Consider the following 16895-nt stretch of genomic DNA (forward strand, 5'->3'; position numbering starts at 1 on the left):
TCTAGTGGTGACTCAGTGCAGTTTGGGGAAGAGCAGGATGGCTGTCTGAGCTCTTACACAGAAAGAAGCTAAATGTTAGCCTGGGTTTCCCCATGCTGCCTTACGCACGCAATTTTATTCACGCTGCTAGGCAGCCTGGAATCCATGGACTTCGTTTTCACCTCAACGAACGGAGGGGGGACAGCAAGATGATGACGACACACCGAAGCGGTTATGAGCTTCGACAGACGCATTTGATAGACATTCGTAGCGGCTCTGGGCATTTGTAAACCACGTTTCAAATACGAGAAAATGAATGTGTAGTTCCCAGACCCCATCTCAATGAGATGAGGTTTGGCGTTAGCCAGGCTAGCTAAATGCAGCAAACCGCGAAAATGTGAAAAGTAGAAAGCTATCTAGATGAATATTATTCATAATTTACACAATTGATGACTACAGTCAATACACTAAAAGGTTAAAAATAAGAATATTTGGGGAAAAAATGTTTGGGACAATATTGACTTCTTAAAAATCTTAAGTACACAACTTCATGCTGTTACAAGTTGTTCTGAATATTCAGTTTAGGACTAAGTTTAGTAAAGTGTAACAGTATGCACTTAAAAGTAAGCTGAATCACTTTGGCACATTGTACCTAGGATAGCTTCAAATGCATTGGGATGGAATACGTAATGGAATTTTCTTAAGCAGTGAATCGGATGAGGAGAAATGTTTATGTAAACTCCACTGAGAGGGGCGTCGTGGGTCCCACACGCCACTTCTGTAGCATTCTCTAAAACATCAATATTAACATCAAGATAAAACCTTCTCTCCTCTCCTTTGCTCTCCTCTCCTCTCTCCTATGCTCTCCTCTCTCCTATGCTCTCCTCTCTCCTCTGCTCTCCTCTCCTCTGCTCTCTCCTCTTCTCTCCTCTCCTCTGCTCTCCTCTCCTCTGCTCTCCTCTGCTCTCCTCTCCTCTCCTCTCTTCTCCTCTCCTCTCCTCTCCTCTCTCCTCTGCTCTCCTCTCTCCTCTGCTCTCTCCTCTTCTCTTCTCTGCTCTCCTCTCCTCTCCTCTCTTCTCCTCTCTTCTCCTCTCCTCTCCTCTGCTCTCCTCTGCTCTCTCCTCTCCTCTTCTCTGCTCTCCTCTCTTTTGCTCTCCTCTCCTCTCCTCTCCTCTCCTCTGCTCTCTCCTCTTCTCTGCTCTCCTCTCCTCTCTTCTCCTCTCCTCTCCTCTCCTCTGCTCTCCTCTGCTTTTCACACCCAGGTGCAGTTCCAGCCCACTCTGGAGCCTGGCTGTTCCACAGGGAAAGGGAAGAGGGCTTTTAAATGGTCTCTCCATAATCCCCACCATCAGAATGGGTTTCTCTGCTGCAACAAACATGCCTGCCCTCAAATGACCCCAGTGAAACAAATAAAATAAAATAAAAATAGAACCCAGCTACTTCAAACAAATTGGACAACAAATTGGTGGTGGTGGGTAGTGTGGTTGGATCAGTTATGGATTTCATTTTAATACTTTTTCTTGTAGGATTATTAAAAATAAGATTATCAGACCCCCTGGATAAAACCACCGCTGTGCGCTTCACTTTTCTTTTGTCCTGTTAGTACGTGAATTATTTGAAATAAGATAACCTTAGAGTGCGGTTCCATGAAAATGACTCCAAACCACACGTCACGGTTTGCACGGCATGGATGCTACAGGAAGTGGAGTCGATCGATACAGTAAAAGATAAGATTATTGATTTTCTCCTCAGAACAGCATTGATCTGCTTCTCCCACACAAACACACTCACACACACACTTTCATCTGAAGGAGGACTATAAGGTTTGATAAACAGAAACAGTTTGTGGTGTCTTAAGTAGGTTAGTGAATTTGATCATTTTTAACTGACTAACTTAACTTGTTACATGATAGTCAGTGTTCTAGTCCCCTTGTCTCGCTGGATTATTAATGGCAGTTTATTTCACCACATTCACCAGCAATAATCCAAAGTCCCTCCACTCGGTGGCCATATCATATTTTGGACACTTATCAGGCATCTATTTCGGGCAGAACTGCATGAATCACCATATTGGTGTTACAAACTAACCCCATGTCTTTCTATGGAGGATTTTTTGAGTGCTGTGTCTCCTCATTAGAAAGTCTCTGACTAATCTTAGTGATGTTCAGAGATCAGGGTGTTCCTGACTGAACCACTGAAGTTCTTCGCAGTAGGTGCCTCTAAAAACAGCCACTAAGTGATTTTGTCATTAGTCACTAACTGTACAGTACATGATAGTACATTGAGCAGCATTACGGATGATCAGTGAGGACAAAAAAAAAAACAAAGTAAAAAAACATTTCAGTAAAGCCAATCCCTATTTTTTCCCATTTTAAAACTCCATCCCATACAGCATGTTCTAGAAAGTGCTGTTCAGTGGGTGCCAAAGCTCTTCCTCTCTCCCTGATCAAACCTTTCCCCCTCCAGCTCTCTCTACTGTTCAGACCAGCAGAATACACTCCTGCAAGTCTCTGTTCACAAGCTCCGCTGGCTTGAAAATATGCTGGCATGAAAATTTGGGTTATGCTGCTTCACACAGTCCTCAATGGATTCAGTGTGGCGTGAGGTTCCTGACAAGCTAAATCAAGTGTTGGTTTATTAAATCAAACGTGCCACTGATGATTACAGTCACTACCCTGAAAAGATGAAAGGGGGAATACTCTAGTCTTAGGCTACGTTTACACGTGGCCGGCTATTTTCATAAATAGACATTTCACCCTCTCCGTTTTCAAAAATAACATTGTGCACACCTGTCAGTTTTCAGAAAAGTTCAGCCCGGAGTTTTTAAAAACGGGGTCAAATGTGGAAAAATATCACCGTTTGCATAGTTTTCGTTGTCGAACACCACCTCAACAAGCATTTAAACAATTAATTAAAACACAGATGAATTCATAACTTAGCAGATCTACCCGGATGAAGAGTTGTGCAAATAAGAATCAACTGGTTTAGTTAATGGTTGGAAAAATATGTTGTAAGACTTTTCAAGAGTTTTCCACCTCTGTCTGGGATGTCATTCCATAGGGCCCATGACCTCCTTACTGGTCTTCTGGACCACCTAGCCAAGTAAATGTGTGTGCCCGTACCCGTGCCCTGGCAGTTGAGCTCGTCCTCTCCTGTCTTGCAGTCCTCCTGACCATCACATAGCCACTTGGTGGAGATGCACAGGTTGTTATGGCAACGGAACTGGTCTGCCGAACAATGGCTCACACAGTCTTTCTGTAAAGAGGATGTTACATACACATAAAGGCACACGCACACACACATACACACACACACAAGTTGTCAGATTGTTATTTCAAGGTAGTATAGACAACTGGACTTTCTTTGAAAAATACCACAATACCACATACCCCTCTAATACCACCCCCCCACCTCCCCACATTCGTGTGTTACAGCACTATACATCAGACAGAATAAACTGTATCAACAGAAAGGAACTGTATTGAGTGGAATACCTCATCTGAGTTGTCCCCGCAGTCAAAGTCCCCATCACAGCGGAAGCGTGCCGAGATACACTCTCCATTAGTGCACATGAAGTCTTTAGAGTTGCACGTGACTGGCTCTGGAGAAAGGAACAGACAGGGAGGAAGGAGAGCAAGATAAAGCAAAGAGAACAGATGAATGCCTTTTTGCGAGGAAGAGGAGCAAGAGGACGAAAAGAGGGCCAAGGCTAATCGAATGGGAGTGGACAGACACAGGAGCACAGACCGTTCCAAAAAGACAGGGCTTTTCCTGCCTTGAGAATTGAGAGGCGGCCGCCTCAATCAAATTTGGTGCCGCCTCCAGAGAAATGTCTAGTACTTGTGTTCATGAAAACCATTATTTCTTAACAAACATTGCCCTCAGTGATTTGATAGTTGTAACTGCAATTGTGGCTCTACGATAACATAAGAATAAGATTTAAAGGGCGTGGTGGAGTGGTGGTAATGCCTCCAGGTTTGATTCTTGCCATTGCGAGTCTGTGTTGCTTTGGGTAAAAGCGTCTTCTAAATATCAGTCAACGTTAATGTTAAGATTTTGGCACCCGTATATTGATGAATTATGGTTAATTTTTCAGATCGAAAGTATCCTTGGCCTAGCTCATCACAACCACCAGTGGAAGGGCTCAGTGGTGGAGATACGGTCAGGAGTGGATGATCAGGAGAGGACGATCAGAGTGCGATAATTGTTGATTCCACCATTGTGTGTGTGCAAGAAAGAGAGAGCATATTCAGCATAGTCAAACTCAAACCAACAGTTATGTTCTCCCCACTCCCCTAATACAGAGAGAAAAAACACACAGAACAGAGAGGGAGAGAGAGAGAGAGGGAGAGAGAGAGAGAACTTTAATGGCAGGTGCAAATGTGGACCAGCTGTGACTTTTGATTGCACCGGCCCACTGCTTAATTAACACCGATACAACCTAACTTCCACCACTGTGTGTGTGTGTGTGTGTGTGTGTGTGTGTGTGTGTGTGTGTGTGTGTGTGTGTGTGTGTGTGTGAGTGAGTGAGTGAGTGAGTGAGTGAGTGAGTGAGTGAGTGAGAGAGAGAGAGAGAGAGAGAGAGAGAGAGAGAGATAGAGATAGAGAGAGAGAGAGAGAGAGAGAGAGAGAGAGAGAGCGAGCGAGAGAGAGAGATAGAGAGATCCATGGGTGACTTCTTAATTGGCGAATCATCCATTTATTCATTTCCTCTCCCTCTGCAGGATGCTTGCAGTGGGGCTGATGTGGGAGGGAACCCCAGCAGGTACGGGCGCATACTGTATGCATGCTTTATGCAGCATGATCAATTACTCATACACGCATACATTTAAAGGCCGTCACACTACATGCTATATAACATTCAGGGCATGTATATGCACATCCTGCATGTTAATATGCATTCATACAGTACATATTCATATTCATAGATGTATAAAATTTACAACCACACTCACTCACTCTCACAGAGAGACAGAGATGCACATAATTGGTGAGAGAAACACTGTGAACACACATGGAAGACAATCGGATATGCAATACATAAACACAAGCATGCAGACACACACACAGACACACACACACACACACACACACACACACACACACACACACACACACACACACACTCACACTGTATGGGGCTATGTATCACATAATAACTGGTTGCATATTTACATAACAATATATGTAGCCTATCTAGTTTTTTTACGCTGCTTAACATTATCCCAGGCAGGCACACACCTCAGAAAGTAGAGCTTCTGTTTACAGTGCATATTTAGCAAGCCAGCTGATGATGTAGGCTAATCCAGCTACGATCCATTCGCCTACAGTTTGTATTGTTTGATAGATTTCTTTGTTTACTTCCCACTGCAAAACAGCTATCAATAGCTGTCTCATATTGTCACCAAAAGCAGCCACAGTTGTCCAGTCAAGAAAGACTTTGTTCTGATGGGCACTGAGTCATGTGCTCTCAAATGTCCTGTAACATGGCGTGGACACTAAAGTGAGTTGTAACGTTAACTTCCTGGTGAATGTATTTAGGCACCAGCAAAAGGTTTAACTAACTGCTAATCAAGCTAACTTGTTTTGGTCCCAGCCAATTTCAGAGTTACTGCTGCACGACACTAAGTATGAAAGGTTATAATATACTAGTATCCTACTCATGGGTGCTCCACATTGTGCTCCACAATCGTTGCCTAATATGACTAAATAGCTCCATTATATTAAAAAAGAAAATAACATATATTCAAAATCAATATGTACTAGAAAATGTGCAGTCCAATCACAATAATGTCACAGCAACACAGTCCATCCTTTAAAATATCTACTTGAAATAGACTTGGGTGTTAATGGATTCGTAATAGACAAATTAACTCTCAAATTAACTCTTAATTTAGGGTTTTCAATATTTGGTTTATATCATTTTTACTTTACATGTTCCATGTTTACATCTCAAACATGCATGGTATTTTGATCAAAGTCAACAAATGTGCTTGTGGATGTCACGTTGTAAAGGTGGCCAAAATCACCTTTTTACATGGTTGTTTGTATGAAAATGTATTAGTATTTTCTCTGTTTAATATGCCATGTATGTAAATTTGATGTCAGCTGACTGTTGGACGTGCGTTGTGGGTAGGAGTGACTTTTATTGCACTTTCTTTAAATGGAGGCGCGAGGAGAGCGCTCGCCCCCGAGAGTTACCTGTGTGAAGCCGGCTGTGTGGAGTAACGCGCGTTAGAGGCCTTGCATGCTGAACGTACCGTGATTCTTCCTCTGTATCCGCGAGCGCTGTGGATTATCATTCTTTTCCGAAGTCATTGGATTACAGCAAGCAAAGGATCCTTTTCCTAACGCGCGTGTTTTGGTGAGATTGCGTTTCGCAACTGTATAAGGAACGACTTCTCAACAGACTGTAAGCGCAAGAACTTTTTCCTATTCCGGGGATCACGTTTGTGTTTTGGACTGTTTGAGTCATCTGATTGATGTCAGGACTATTGGGCACTGAACTCTGGGGGGTATTTGTTGGGACATTGTGAAACTTTGTTGTTAATTATGTGTCGGGCCTTCAGTTGTGCGCCGAGTGGCCGCGAGTTCGTGCATTACAATACAGAGTGAATCAATCTCATATGTTGGGTTTCTTTCTGTAATATACACTCTTATTAAGAGGAAGGCAAGGCCTTTTTAAGGCCAGTTTAAGTTAAGTTAAACGGCCTTCATCTGCATTGAACCAGCACGATTTCCTGCTTATTGGATCCGCCCGTAACCTTATTTATGCGTAGTGGCAATCAGTCTCTTTGAATAAGGCGATTTGTTATAACGTATGAATTTGACTTACAACTGACCATCTAACTCGTTTCGTAGAAAATACCAGTATATATTGTGTATTGTCATTCAGACTATAAATATCAGGACATTAACTTTGGTGAGCGAAAGTTTAGTGTGAAAGGAATTAAAGGCCTAGCCCATGTAAATGCCCGTCCCAAATATATGCAGGTTGAGTTTGGTGATTGAAGCAAATAAAAGCCTGGGCAATTAATCAAGGTTTTAGATTAAAATGTACATCACACACACACACACACACACACACACACACACACACACACACACACACGGCCAAACACACTGAATGTGAGCTCATACATAATGCAGTGTTAATTAATTTTGCTTTTAGCCTGCTGATCATAGATTTGGTTTAAAATGTTCCATCATTATACAGCATCAGAATGTCTCCCAGGAGAGAGGTCTACAAACATCCATTATGTTCTTAGAATATCATCATTTTTACTTTCAAGAGATGGGCTGCAGAACTCATATCTCCCTCTCTCTCCCTTTCTTTTATATGGCACACACACACACACACACACACACAGAAAACAAAGAATTCCCCTGCCACACTAAAAACTCTCCAAGCCATCTCCTTCTGTTATGGCGAATGGAGAGACTACACACACACACACACACGCACACTCGCACGCACACTCGCGCGCACACACACACACACACACACACACACACACACACAGATTCCTTTGTGCAGTCTCCATAAGGAGTGATCGTTAGAGTTCAGACACTGGAAGTGATTATCACGGAAAAGCCCACCTATTGACTCTGTGGGGGCCAATAGCAGAACAGCCCAGCACATCAAAGCTCTCACAGTGATCATCAATCTACCATCATTATTACACACAGTGTTTTTAATGACTGTGCTTCAACGACTCAATGACTTGTTACTGTAAACTATGGCCACTGATTCCCATTACTAATAATCTAATGGATGACAGAAGTTATGAGACTCTCTCTCTCTCTCTCTCTCTCTCTCTCTCTCTCTCTCTCTCTCTGTGTATGTCAGGGAAAGAGCCATATAAGATTACGACACATCATCTCCCCCCCCCGTGTGTGTTTTACTCTGTCTGTCTGATCCTGTTAGAGTGTAGAAAGGGTTTGATGCACAGTATGATGCGTTAATGGGTACCACTCAACAGGGCAGCTAGGCCCTCCACATATACGATATGCCTATGCGGTATCTATATGCCTGTAGCATCCGATGGCGATTAACATCCACAGCAGGCCCGCGAGAGATGGAGAGTGCGGCGGCATCATATTAAAAAACATCAATAAGGGCTGACAGTGGGTCACAGCTACAGAGAGAAATGCCACTGACGCATGTAATTGTAGCAACCGTTTGTTTGTTTTCCCTCCAACAGCCCCCACACACACACACACGCACATATACACACACATGCGCGCACACACACACACACACACGCGCACACAAACACACACACACATGCACACATACAGACACACACACACACACACACACATTGGAACAAGACTGCCATAAAGACCCTAACTAGTAGGGAAAGCCCGGTGGGTAGGCACAAAGGCGGTCATTAAAAACCAATTACAAATCTCCTCACAATCAATAGCCAGTGGGCTTGGCGGCGGCCTACAAGCAGCAGTGTCCATCAATCCGCTCGTCTTTTCTCTTTCTCTCTTTCCACGGGCTGACCTTTAGGTTTCCAAAGCCTGTGGCCATGGGGACCCTGACATGGAGAATGAAAACCGCCATCACTTACATTACTCCCACGGCTACTGAACGAAAGAAAGAAAGAAAGAAAGAAAGAAAGAAAGAAAGAAAGAAAGAAAGAAAGAAAAGAAAGACTATATAGGGCCAGCCACCCACTCGGCCATACAGCGGTGATGTTGTGTGCCCATAGTCTGGGTAAAGCAATAAAGGTGAAATGGAGTAATATTTGAAATGGAGTCATATTTGAAGATGATGAGGTCTGGGGAGCAGATGGACTTGTTTGTCAGGGCCTCCACATGTGACCTATGGTTGGGCTAACACCCACTGCATGGGAGACCGCCCAGCCCGCCACACACACACACACACACACACACACACACACACACACACACAGGAGTGGCAGGGGATGAATAGCCAGCAGGGAAGAGAGTTTAAACAAGGAGGAGGACTTTCATTTTGAAAAGTGTTTGCTCTTTTGGACAATGACAAAAGCCTTTTCTCTGAGTCTCTCTCTTTCTCTTGCACTCTCTATTCCTTCCTTCCTTCCTTTCTCTCTCTCTCTGTCTCTCTCTGTCTCTCTTTATTTTTGAGTCTTGCCAGCAGAGCCTGGCCTTTTTACTGCAGTTTTATCACACACACCCAGATGACACAGCCGTGGAAACTAACCAGTGTTGTCTTGCTTTGAGCCTCTTACCAGTCACGGCTTACAACACAACCTGTCCTTCTGCATACAAACACACATGTGCGTGCACACACACACACACACACACACACACACACACACACACACACACACACAAAGACCAAAAAATGGGCCCCTGTGACTTTGACAGTGGCCATGTGCTTTGGGTCGTCAACATCAAACAGCACGAGCCTGGAAAGGGACGATACAGAACTCTGCCATCTTCAAACAGGAAGCTCGCTGGGCTGGTCAGCTAGATTAGACTCAAGACAGCATCCTTAGAGGCAGCCACAGTATCAGCAGTAGCAACAGCAGAGAGGAATGGATGAGAGAATGCATTAGCATATGCTAACCACGCTAACGGAGGTACAGTAAATGGTGTGTTCTACTCACTGCAGTTCTCCTCGTCCGAGTTGTCCCCGCAGTCGCTCTGGCCATCACAGCGCCAGTGGTCAGGGATGCAGTTGTTGTTCTTGCAGCGGAACTCTTGAGGACCGCAGGTCTTCTCGTCTAGTCAACACGAAGAACAAACAGTTAGACCACAGTGTCAAACATCTTTCTTAAAATGATGAATATTAATCTGCACTGTCTGGGAACATAATTTATTTTATGTGCCGTGTCAACTGATGAACTGGCATGATGATCATGCTTGTTAATTGTGAAAGCTCTAATTAATCAAAAACAAGTGTCAAAGTAAACTTCCTAGGAGGTGAGACGGGTATCTAAGAAAGCAGCACAAAAGTGCATGCAATATATCCTGTACCCCTGCCTTCAAGATATATAACCAAGAAAGATATTTCATAATGTTATAATGAGTTATTAGAACATCTGAATGTGCACTTAACATAACTACACAACATTAAAATTGGAAGTGAACTTCATTGTTTCAGGCACATCTTTAGTAGTGGTGCAGTGTCTGGATGTTAACTATAACCCAGACTCCAATAGGACAGAGTGGAGCAGCATGCCTAGTAATTAGGAATTATAGTTTAAAAGCGTGCTGAACCAATTTTTTTTTTTCATTCTTAAACAATAACCCCCTTAATCTGAGCCCATCAGGTTGTTTCTGGAAAGCAGTGATGTTCTTTTTCTTTTTGTGCCCTGTCAGATCCTTAATCCATCTATGAGGAGTGATGATAAATACGTACTACATTATTAATTGCCAATGTCGCCCATGTTTGAGTGCTAATTCCCTGACTGGATGTGGCATTCGAGGGCTGTAATTGGCAGGGAGCTGGAGAGGAATATTAAGCTTCGGCTCTGGGGCTGGAGTCACCTTCTGTTAGGGGAGATGCTGGAGATTGAGGCCGGGGGGGGGGGCACGACGAGGAGGTGGAGGTGGGTGGGTGGTGGTGCAGCGAGCCACAACACAGGAGGAAATTAACACATAAATGAGCACTGACCCCCCTATGGCACCTAAATTAAATTAGATGTTTGGTCTTTTGCTCAAGCCGGCACTGGTTGATCGGTAATAATAAGGAGGATGGTGGCAGTGGCCGCGGCAGGTGAAAAAAAAGAAGATATTTCTACCTATATTTTCTACCGATATTTTGTTTTGTTTCTCTTCTCAGGAGCCTTGCCTGCACAAACCTATCACAACTTTAATTCCATCTGTGAGATGTCTCAGCTTGGCTACGCCAATGACAGGCAGCATATATTTCAAGTGCGTTTAAATGACTTGACGGTTACAGAGATGCATGTTAGACTGGCTATGGCATGACAGGTGGTTATGATTTGCTTGCGCTTGATGTAGGAAAAGGTGCAAAAGGATTCATAGGCCGTCATGAGAGCTAGTCCATCGGATGACATCTACACTTAATTTACGAGGGCGGGGAAAATAAATAAATCAGCAATACAGGGACATATCAAATAAATTACGCTTAGGTCCACATTGGACTGTGACTGCAGCAAGACTGTGAATAATTGATGATAGCCGAGGGGGAGAAAAAGAGCCATTAAGCTCTGGTGACACTAATGAAAGCTTCTGCTGTGACACAGTGAAAAACAATACCGTTGCTCCCATAGAGCCCCATTGGAATCTAAACAACTTTAATGTCATCTGGAAAAGAGACCCTTATGACACGTGGAAATGAAACGCTTAGCCGTGTAGGCAGAGTGCAGCAAAGCCTCAGTATCGATCTGCCACCGCTCCAACAGTAAATAAATAAATAAATATATAAATAAATAAATCAATCAAATTGATCATAAATAATCAAATAAATGCCATAGCCAGGGAAGGTTACATCTGTGAGACCCCAGAGGATGTGACAGCTCTCAACTAATCTGTTTGATGTGTTGGACCCTGTGGATTAACTGTGGGGGAAATCAACTACCGTATTTTCTGGACTATAAGTCGCACCGGAGTATAAGTCGCACCAGTCAAAAAATGTGTCATGAAGAGGAAAAAAACATATAAATAAATATATATATGTGTTGCACCTGAGTCGCAGGACCAACCAAACTATGAAAAAAAAGTGTGACTTATAGTCCGGAAAATACGGTAGATATTTCTCAGATCCACTGCACAGACCCACATATTTTAAAGCATGTTTTGGTGCACCAGATCTGTGCAAAATAGGTTTTTGTTCTGCGTTAAATATGGCTTTGAAAGCCAACACAAAGGACTGTCTCATCATCAGCTTTGTTAGGGAATAATAGAAAAAAGAACTGTTGACAACATCTCAATCATTGAGCTGTGGGTAAGCATATTGTGACAACATCAAATTAAACTGTCAACTCAACTTCATCGTCAGTCAGAGAGTCCAGATCTCAGAAATTAACAGAAAGGTCAGATGACAGCTCTGGCAGTTATCAGTACATTTAGGAATAAAAAATAAACAACCGCTCAGAGTGCTGTCTTAAAACTTGAACAGTATCCTGAGAAGGCAAGTTAAAAATAGCGGAATCTGAGATATGTCCATGAGAGGATGAATGATTGTTGAGAGATTGATGAGAGTGAAAATGATCGAGCCCTTCAAAAGTTCAGCATCTAAGAGAGAGAGAGGGACAGAAGGGAGAAAAGAGAGACACAGAAAGAGGGAAGGGAGAGAGAGGGAGAGAGAGAGAGAGAAAAAGAGAGAGATGGCTTTGACATAGCCCAATCAATGTAAGATGTGAAGCATGGCGAGTAAATCGGCTGGCAGCAATCTGCATGCTTTATTCTCAGCCCAATCCTTACCTGATGAGAAGTGATGTGTGTATGTGTGTGTGTGTGTGTGTGTGTGTGTGTGTGTGTGTGTGTGTGTGTGTGTGTGTGTGTGTGTGTGTGTGTGTGTGGGAGGGAGGGAGGGGGGGGGGGATTGGGGGGGTTTAGTCTGAATTGGAGGATGTCTAAAAAAGGCTGGTCTTATGCCCTGAGTCTCTATACCTCCTTCTCCTTTGCTCTCTCTCTCTCTCTGTCATTCTCTCACAGTAGGCACCCAAACAGTGGGCAATGGGTCAAAAGGGCACATTTCTCTCCCTCTCTGTCTATTCCACACTCTAACTTCACTTCACTCTGTATCTTCCTCCCCAACTTCCTATGTTTCTCTCCATCTGTTCCCGACTATGTTTTTAAAGAGTTTGCCGTGTGGCCAAGATGCTCTGCGTGCGTCCCAACGGAGTAGCTGAAACCTCTTAGCATTACCATTCGCATTAGTTTTAAACCTTTCTTTGGCTATGGCGGCCGTTTCCACTAACTTCCCCACCGCACTCCACCTCTCATAAATAAGTCACCGATACACCCCAGGGCACACAGGCATTCTACGTCTTCCTCTTTCCCTCTCTTTATTTCTTCCACTCTTCCTATATCACCCTCTCGCTCTCTTTTCCAGTCTCCCTCTCTCCCCCTGCCTTCCTCTCTCCTCCTCTCTTTCTCTTTTCCCCTCTTCCTCCATCACCCCCTTTCTCCCCCTCTTTCTCTCTTCCACTCTCCCCCTCTCTTTCCCTTTTTCCCTCTCCCCCTCTCTTTCTCTCTCCCTCCCTCTCTCGCTCGGTCGTTGGATGTGCTATATCCCATCCATTCCTCATGAGCTGCGCGAGCGTGTGACTTTTCCTGCAGCGGGGACTCACCTGATGAACAATTCATTGATTGTATGATGAATGAGCACAGGCATCCGCGCAAAAGAGCTTAGGACTGAAACCAGCGCTACGTCTTCATTCAAAAATCGATGCGGACGGTTTTTCACCGGCGTTCATCTATTATCCAACCGCATTCTTCCCCTTACATAAAGTAGTGCTTTGTAAAAAAAGCCGCAGAGTCGATACTCTGAATCATAAATGCATGTGTGAGCCTAAATGAATTCTCTTTATAACCACTCACTTGGTGGGCCCTGAACACATCAATATCAATTCCATTGCCACCAGCCCTCCGCACTGCCACCGAAAGATGACGGCAAGAGTGAGAGGATAAAAGTTATTACATTTGCTAAGGATGCATTCACACTTCAGGCAATGCAGGGGATTTGTCAAAATGGAGAACTCAAAATGGCCCCCAATATCCAACATCATTTAAATGATGCGAGTTCTATTTGTCCTTGACATTCTTGTTTACTGGTATTTTATTATTCTATTTCAGTTCATTTGCTACTCAACTATGACTATTGTCCTTGGAACACAATGGAAATATCTTTAGGGATTTCTATTGCATTGTTTGAGGTATAGCCATCATATTCACTGGAAATCCTGACAACATTACCTGACTACAACAGGTTGATTACTCATAGGGCTCAGTGGGTGAGAGGTGCTTTCTAGAATGTTCATCAGCTTGACCAGCATCCGCCTCTCTGCAATCACCCCCAATAAGTCCAGCTGACATTTGACACTAGAAATCACTGACTGATGGAACATTTATTAGGATCCTTTACTTCCACACTACACCTCCAGAGCTTTACAGCATAACATTTGACACTAGAAATCACTGACTGATGGAACATCTGTAGCATCTTATTTGAGCTTTGAGCAACAATTCCCAGATCTCCATTTGGAAGTGGAACATATGCAGTGACACACACGCACACACATGCATAAACACACACACTTACCCACTCACGTAAACATGCTCACACACAGATAGATGGACTGAAACACACACACACACACACACACACACACACACACACACATCTACACATACACATCTACACACACACACACACACACACAGAAATAGAAAAAGGAGGTCAAATCCTGGTGTGTTGAATATTCCAGCAGGGCTACTGGCGGGAGGAGGGAGTGGCGTTGTGAGAGGCTGGCCGGTCGGACTGAGGCGAGATGAAATAGTGAGGTCAGCGACAGGACGGGCGACCCCGCGGTCATCGCTTCCCTCCGCCTGAATGTCACCATTAGACGTGGTGATTGAAGCAGAAATGCCAAGGTTGCACCTCCACCCACCTCCCCCTCCTCTCCTCTCCTCTCCTCCTCTCCTCCTTGCTGTCATCTCTCACCCGAGGGAGGGGAGGCAGGGGAGCGATCAAGCGAACGAACGGAGAGGGGTGACTTGTGCGCACTTCCTACAAATCACGACGCGCAGACATAATAAGGGCCTTTATGGGCATATTAAAGTCAGTCAGCATTAATGAGGGCATCGCTCGTAAAGCGTTCTGTTGATGTCTGCATAACGTTATCACACCAAATTAGCCATTTCAGTTCCGCACATGAAAAAAAGTGAAGACAGGAGAAAAAGCAGACAGAAAAAAAAGAAGAAAAAAGAGGCTGCAGTGTTAATGCTCAAAGAGTGCAAATAACGCAATTAGACAGGAGTCCCCTAAAGAGCAGAGCAACTGCAGTTGGGTGAGTGGTTTTATTGGAACGTCTCCCCCACTCATCACTCTCTCTGTCCCTCTTTCCCTCTTTTGCTCCCTCTTTCTTTCTATATCCCTCTATCCCTCTTTCTCTCTCACTCTCTCTGTCCCTCCTTCCCTCTCTTGCTCCCTCTCTTTCTATATCCCTTTATCCCTCTTTCTCTCTCACTCTCTGTCCCTCCTTCACTCTTGCTCCCTCTCTATATCCCTCTATCCCTCTTTCTCTCTTACTCCCTCCTTCCCTCTCTTGCTCCCTCTCTCTATATCCCTCTATTCCTCTTTCTCTCTCACTCTCTCTGTCCCTCCTTCCCTCTCTTGCTCCTTCTCTCTTTCTATATCCCTCTATCTCTCTCTCTCACTCTCTCTGTCCCTTCTTTCCTTTCTTGCTCCCTCTCTCTCTCTCTATCCCTCTCGCTCTCTCTTTCCACCTCTCTCTCTCTCTCTATCCATCTCTATTCAAAGAAAACACTCTTTTTCCCCCAAAGTGTCCCGGCAATTTGAAGGTAACAACTGCACTAATTTGCAAATTAGGAAGGTTATCTGCATACAGAGGCTTAATTAAAAGAAATGAGGAGAGAGGAAACATGAAAGCACTGCTCATTTCACTCACTGCTCTGCGTGTTTAGCTCTGCCTCCGCAGCAGTCAGGATAAAAACAAGATCAGGTAATGTGGGAGGTGAGGGTTGTGTGTGTGTGTGTGTGCGTGTGTGTGTGTGTGTGTGTGTGTGTGTGTGTGTGTACACTCACCACAATTGGCCTCGTCCGAGCCATCGGCGCAGTCAGGGTCTTCGTCACACACCCACAGCTTGGAGATGCAATGCATTGTGGTCTTACACTGGAACTCGTTTGGGGAGCACGTGCTCTCAGCTGCGGTGGAAAGCAAACAAAGGAATAAGAAAGAAAGAAAGAAAGAAAGAAAGAAAGAAAGAAAGAAAGAAAGAAAAAAAGAAAGAAAAAAACAAAAGCAGGTTTCACACGAGAAAAGGCCAACAGAAGAGAAATGGGAAAGAAGAATCCATGTATCTCCCCAGCCTACTCCACCCACTCCTAATACACAACAGTGATGCAACAGTTAGAAACTACAGACGGTGACAGCAAAACCTCCAACCTACGCAAAAGTAACACATGAGAAATAGAGACAGAGAGAGACTTGGAGGGAGAGAGAGAGAGAGAGATAAAAAGAGAGGGAGAAAGAGAAAGAGAGACAGAAAGAGAGAAAGAGAGAGAGCAAAATATAAAAAAAATTCTTCGAAAGATGCTGCCGTCTTTCCCTGGCATCCCTCAGCCCACTCCATCTGACGGCACAGTGTAATCCAGACCCACAGCGGAGACCCACCCATTGAAGCCTAACCACCACCAACGCCACCCCCTCCACTCTACCCCGGCATCTCCAAAGCCTGCCCTCCCAACACGATTAGCCCCGGCTAAGCCCCCCCTCTGTCAGCCTAATCTCTCGCCCCAGGCCGGGCTCAGTTCCCTGGGTCTCTGGAGCTCTGTCGGGGCCCTGCGCACCCACTTCCAACCCCGCCAGGGCCCCATGCTGGGCCACTTAGCGCCCGCTTCCTGCTCCGCCCTGGCTGCGCTCGGAGCTCCCCAACATCAGGGGGAAAGCCAGGCTCAGAAAGAAGAGGTGCTTGGGGGGGTGGAGGAGGACTAACAGAGGGAGGAGGTGGTGGTGGTGATGGTGGTGGGGGCGGAGGGGGTGGGAACGTCTCTCTAACATCTCTCTCTCTCTCCCTTACATATTTTAACTGGAGCTCTCTCTCTCCCTTACATATTTTAACTGGAGCTCAACAGGTAGTGTGCTCAGCGGGGGATTTTGCCTGTGTGAAGTGCTGGGTTTAACCCCTCCGCCTCGGCTGTCTGTTCTGTTCTGGTGTGTTGCGGGGAGCGGCTCGGGAGGCTTTCTGGCAAGGCTGGCTGG

At 44.8% G+C, this 16895-nt stretch overlaps 1 protein-coding gene across 5 annotated transcripts in view; it reads right to left on the bottom strand.

Annotated features, from left to right (window-relative positions):
* LOC121698669 (low-density lipoprotein receptor-related protein 1B-like) overlaps positions 1-16895 on the bottom strand; it is a 253521-nt gene that overhangs the window by 48266 nt on the left and 188360 nt on the right. For all 5 annotated transcript variants that reach the window (XM_042080972.1, XM_042080973.1, XM_042080970.1 and 2 more), the window contains 4 exons: positions 15719-15838; positions 9585-9701; positions 3474-3580; positions 3102-3234 (listed from right to left, as the gene is read on the bottom strand). In XM_042080972.1, coding sequence (XP_041936906.1) covers positions 3102-3234; positions 3474-3580; positions 9585-9701; positions 15719-15838 — 477 coding nt within the window. The remainder of the gene's footprint in view (positions 1-3101; positions 3235-3473; positions 3581-9584; positions 9702-15718; positions 15839-16895) is intronic.

Source organism: Alosa sapidissima, chromosome 23 (assembly GCF_018492685.1).
Source record: "Alosa sapidissima isolate fAloSap1 chromosome 23, fAloSap1.pri, whole genome shotgun sequence".
Taxonomy (NCBI): domain Eukaryota; kingdom Metazoa; phylum Chordata; class Actinopteri; order Clupeiformes; family Clupeidae; genus Alosa; species Alosa sapidissima.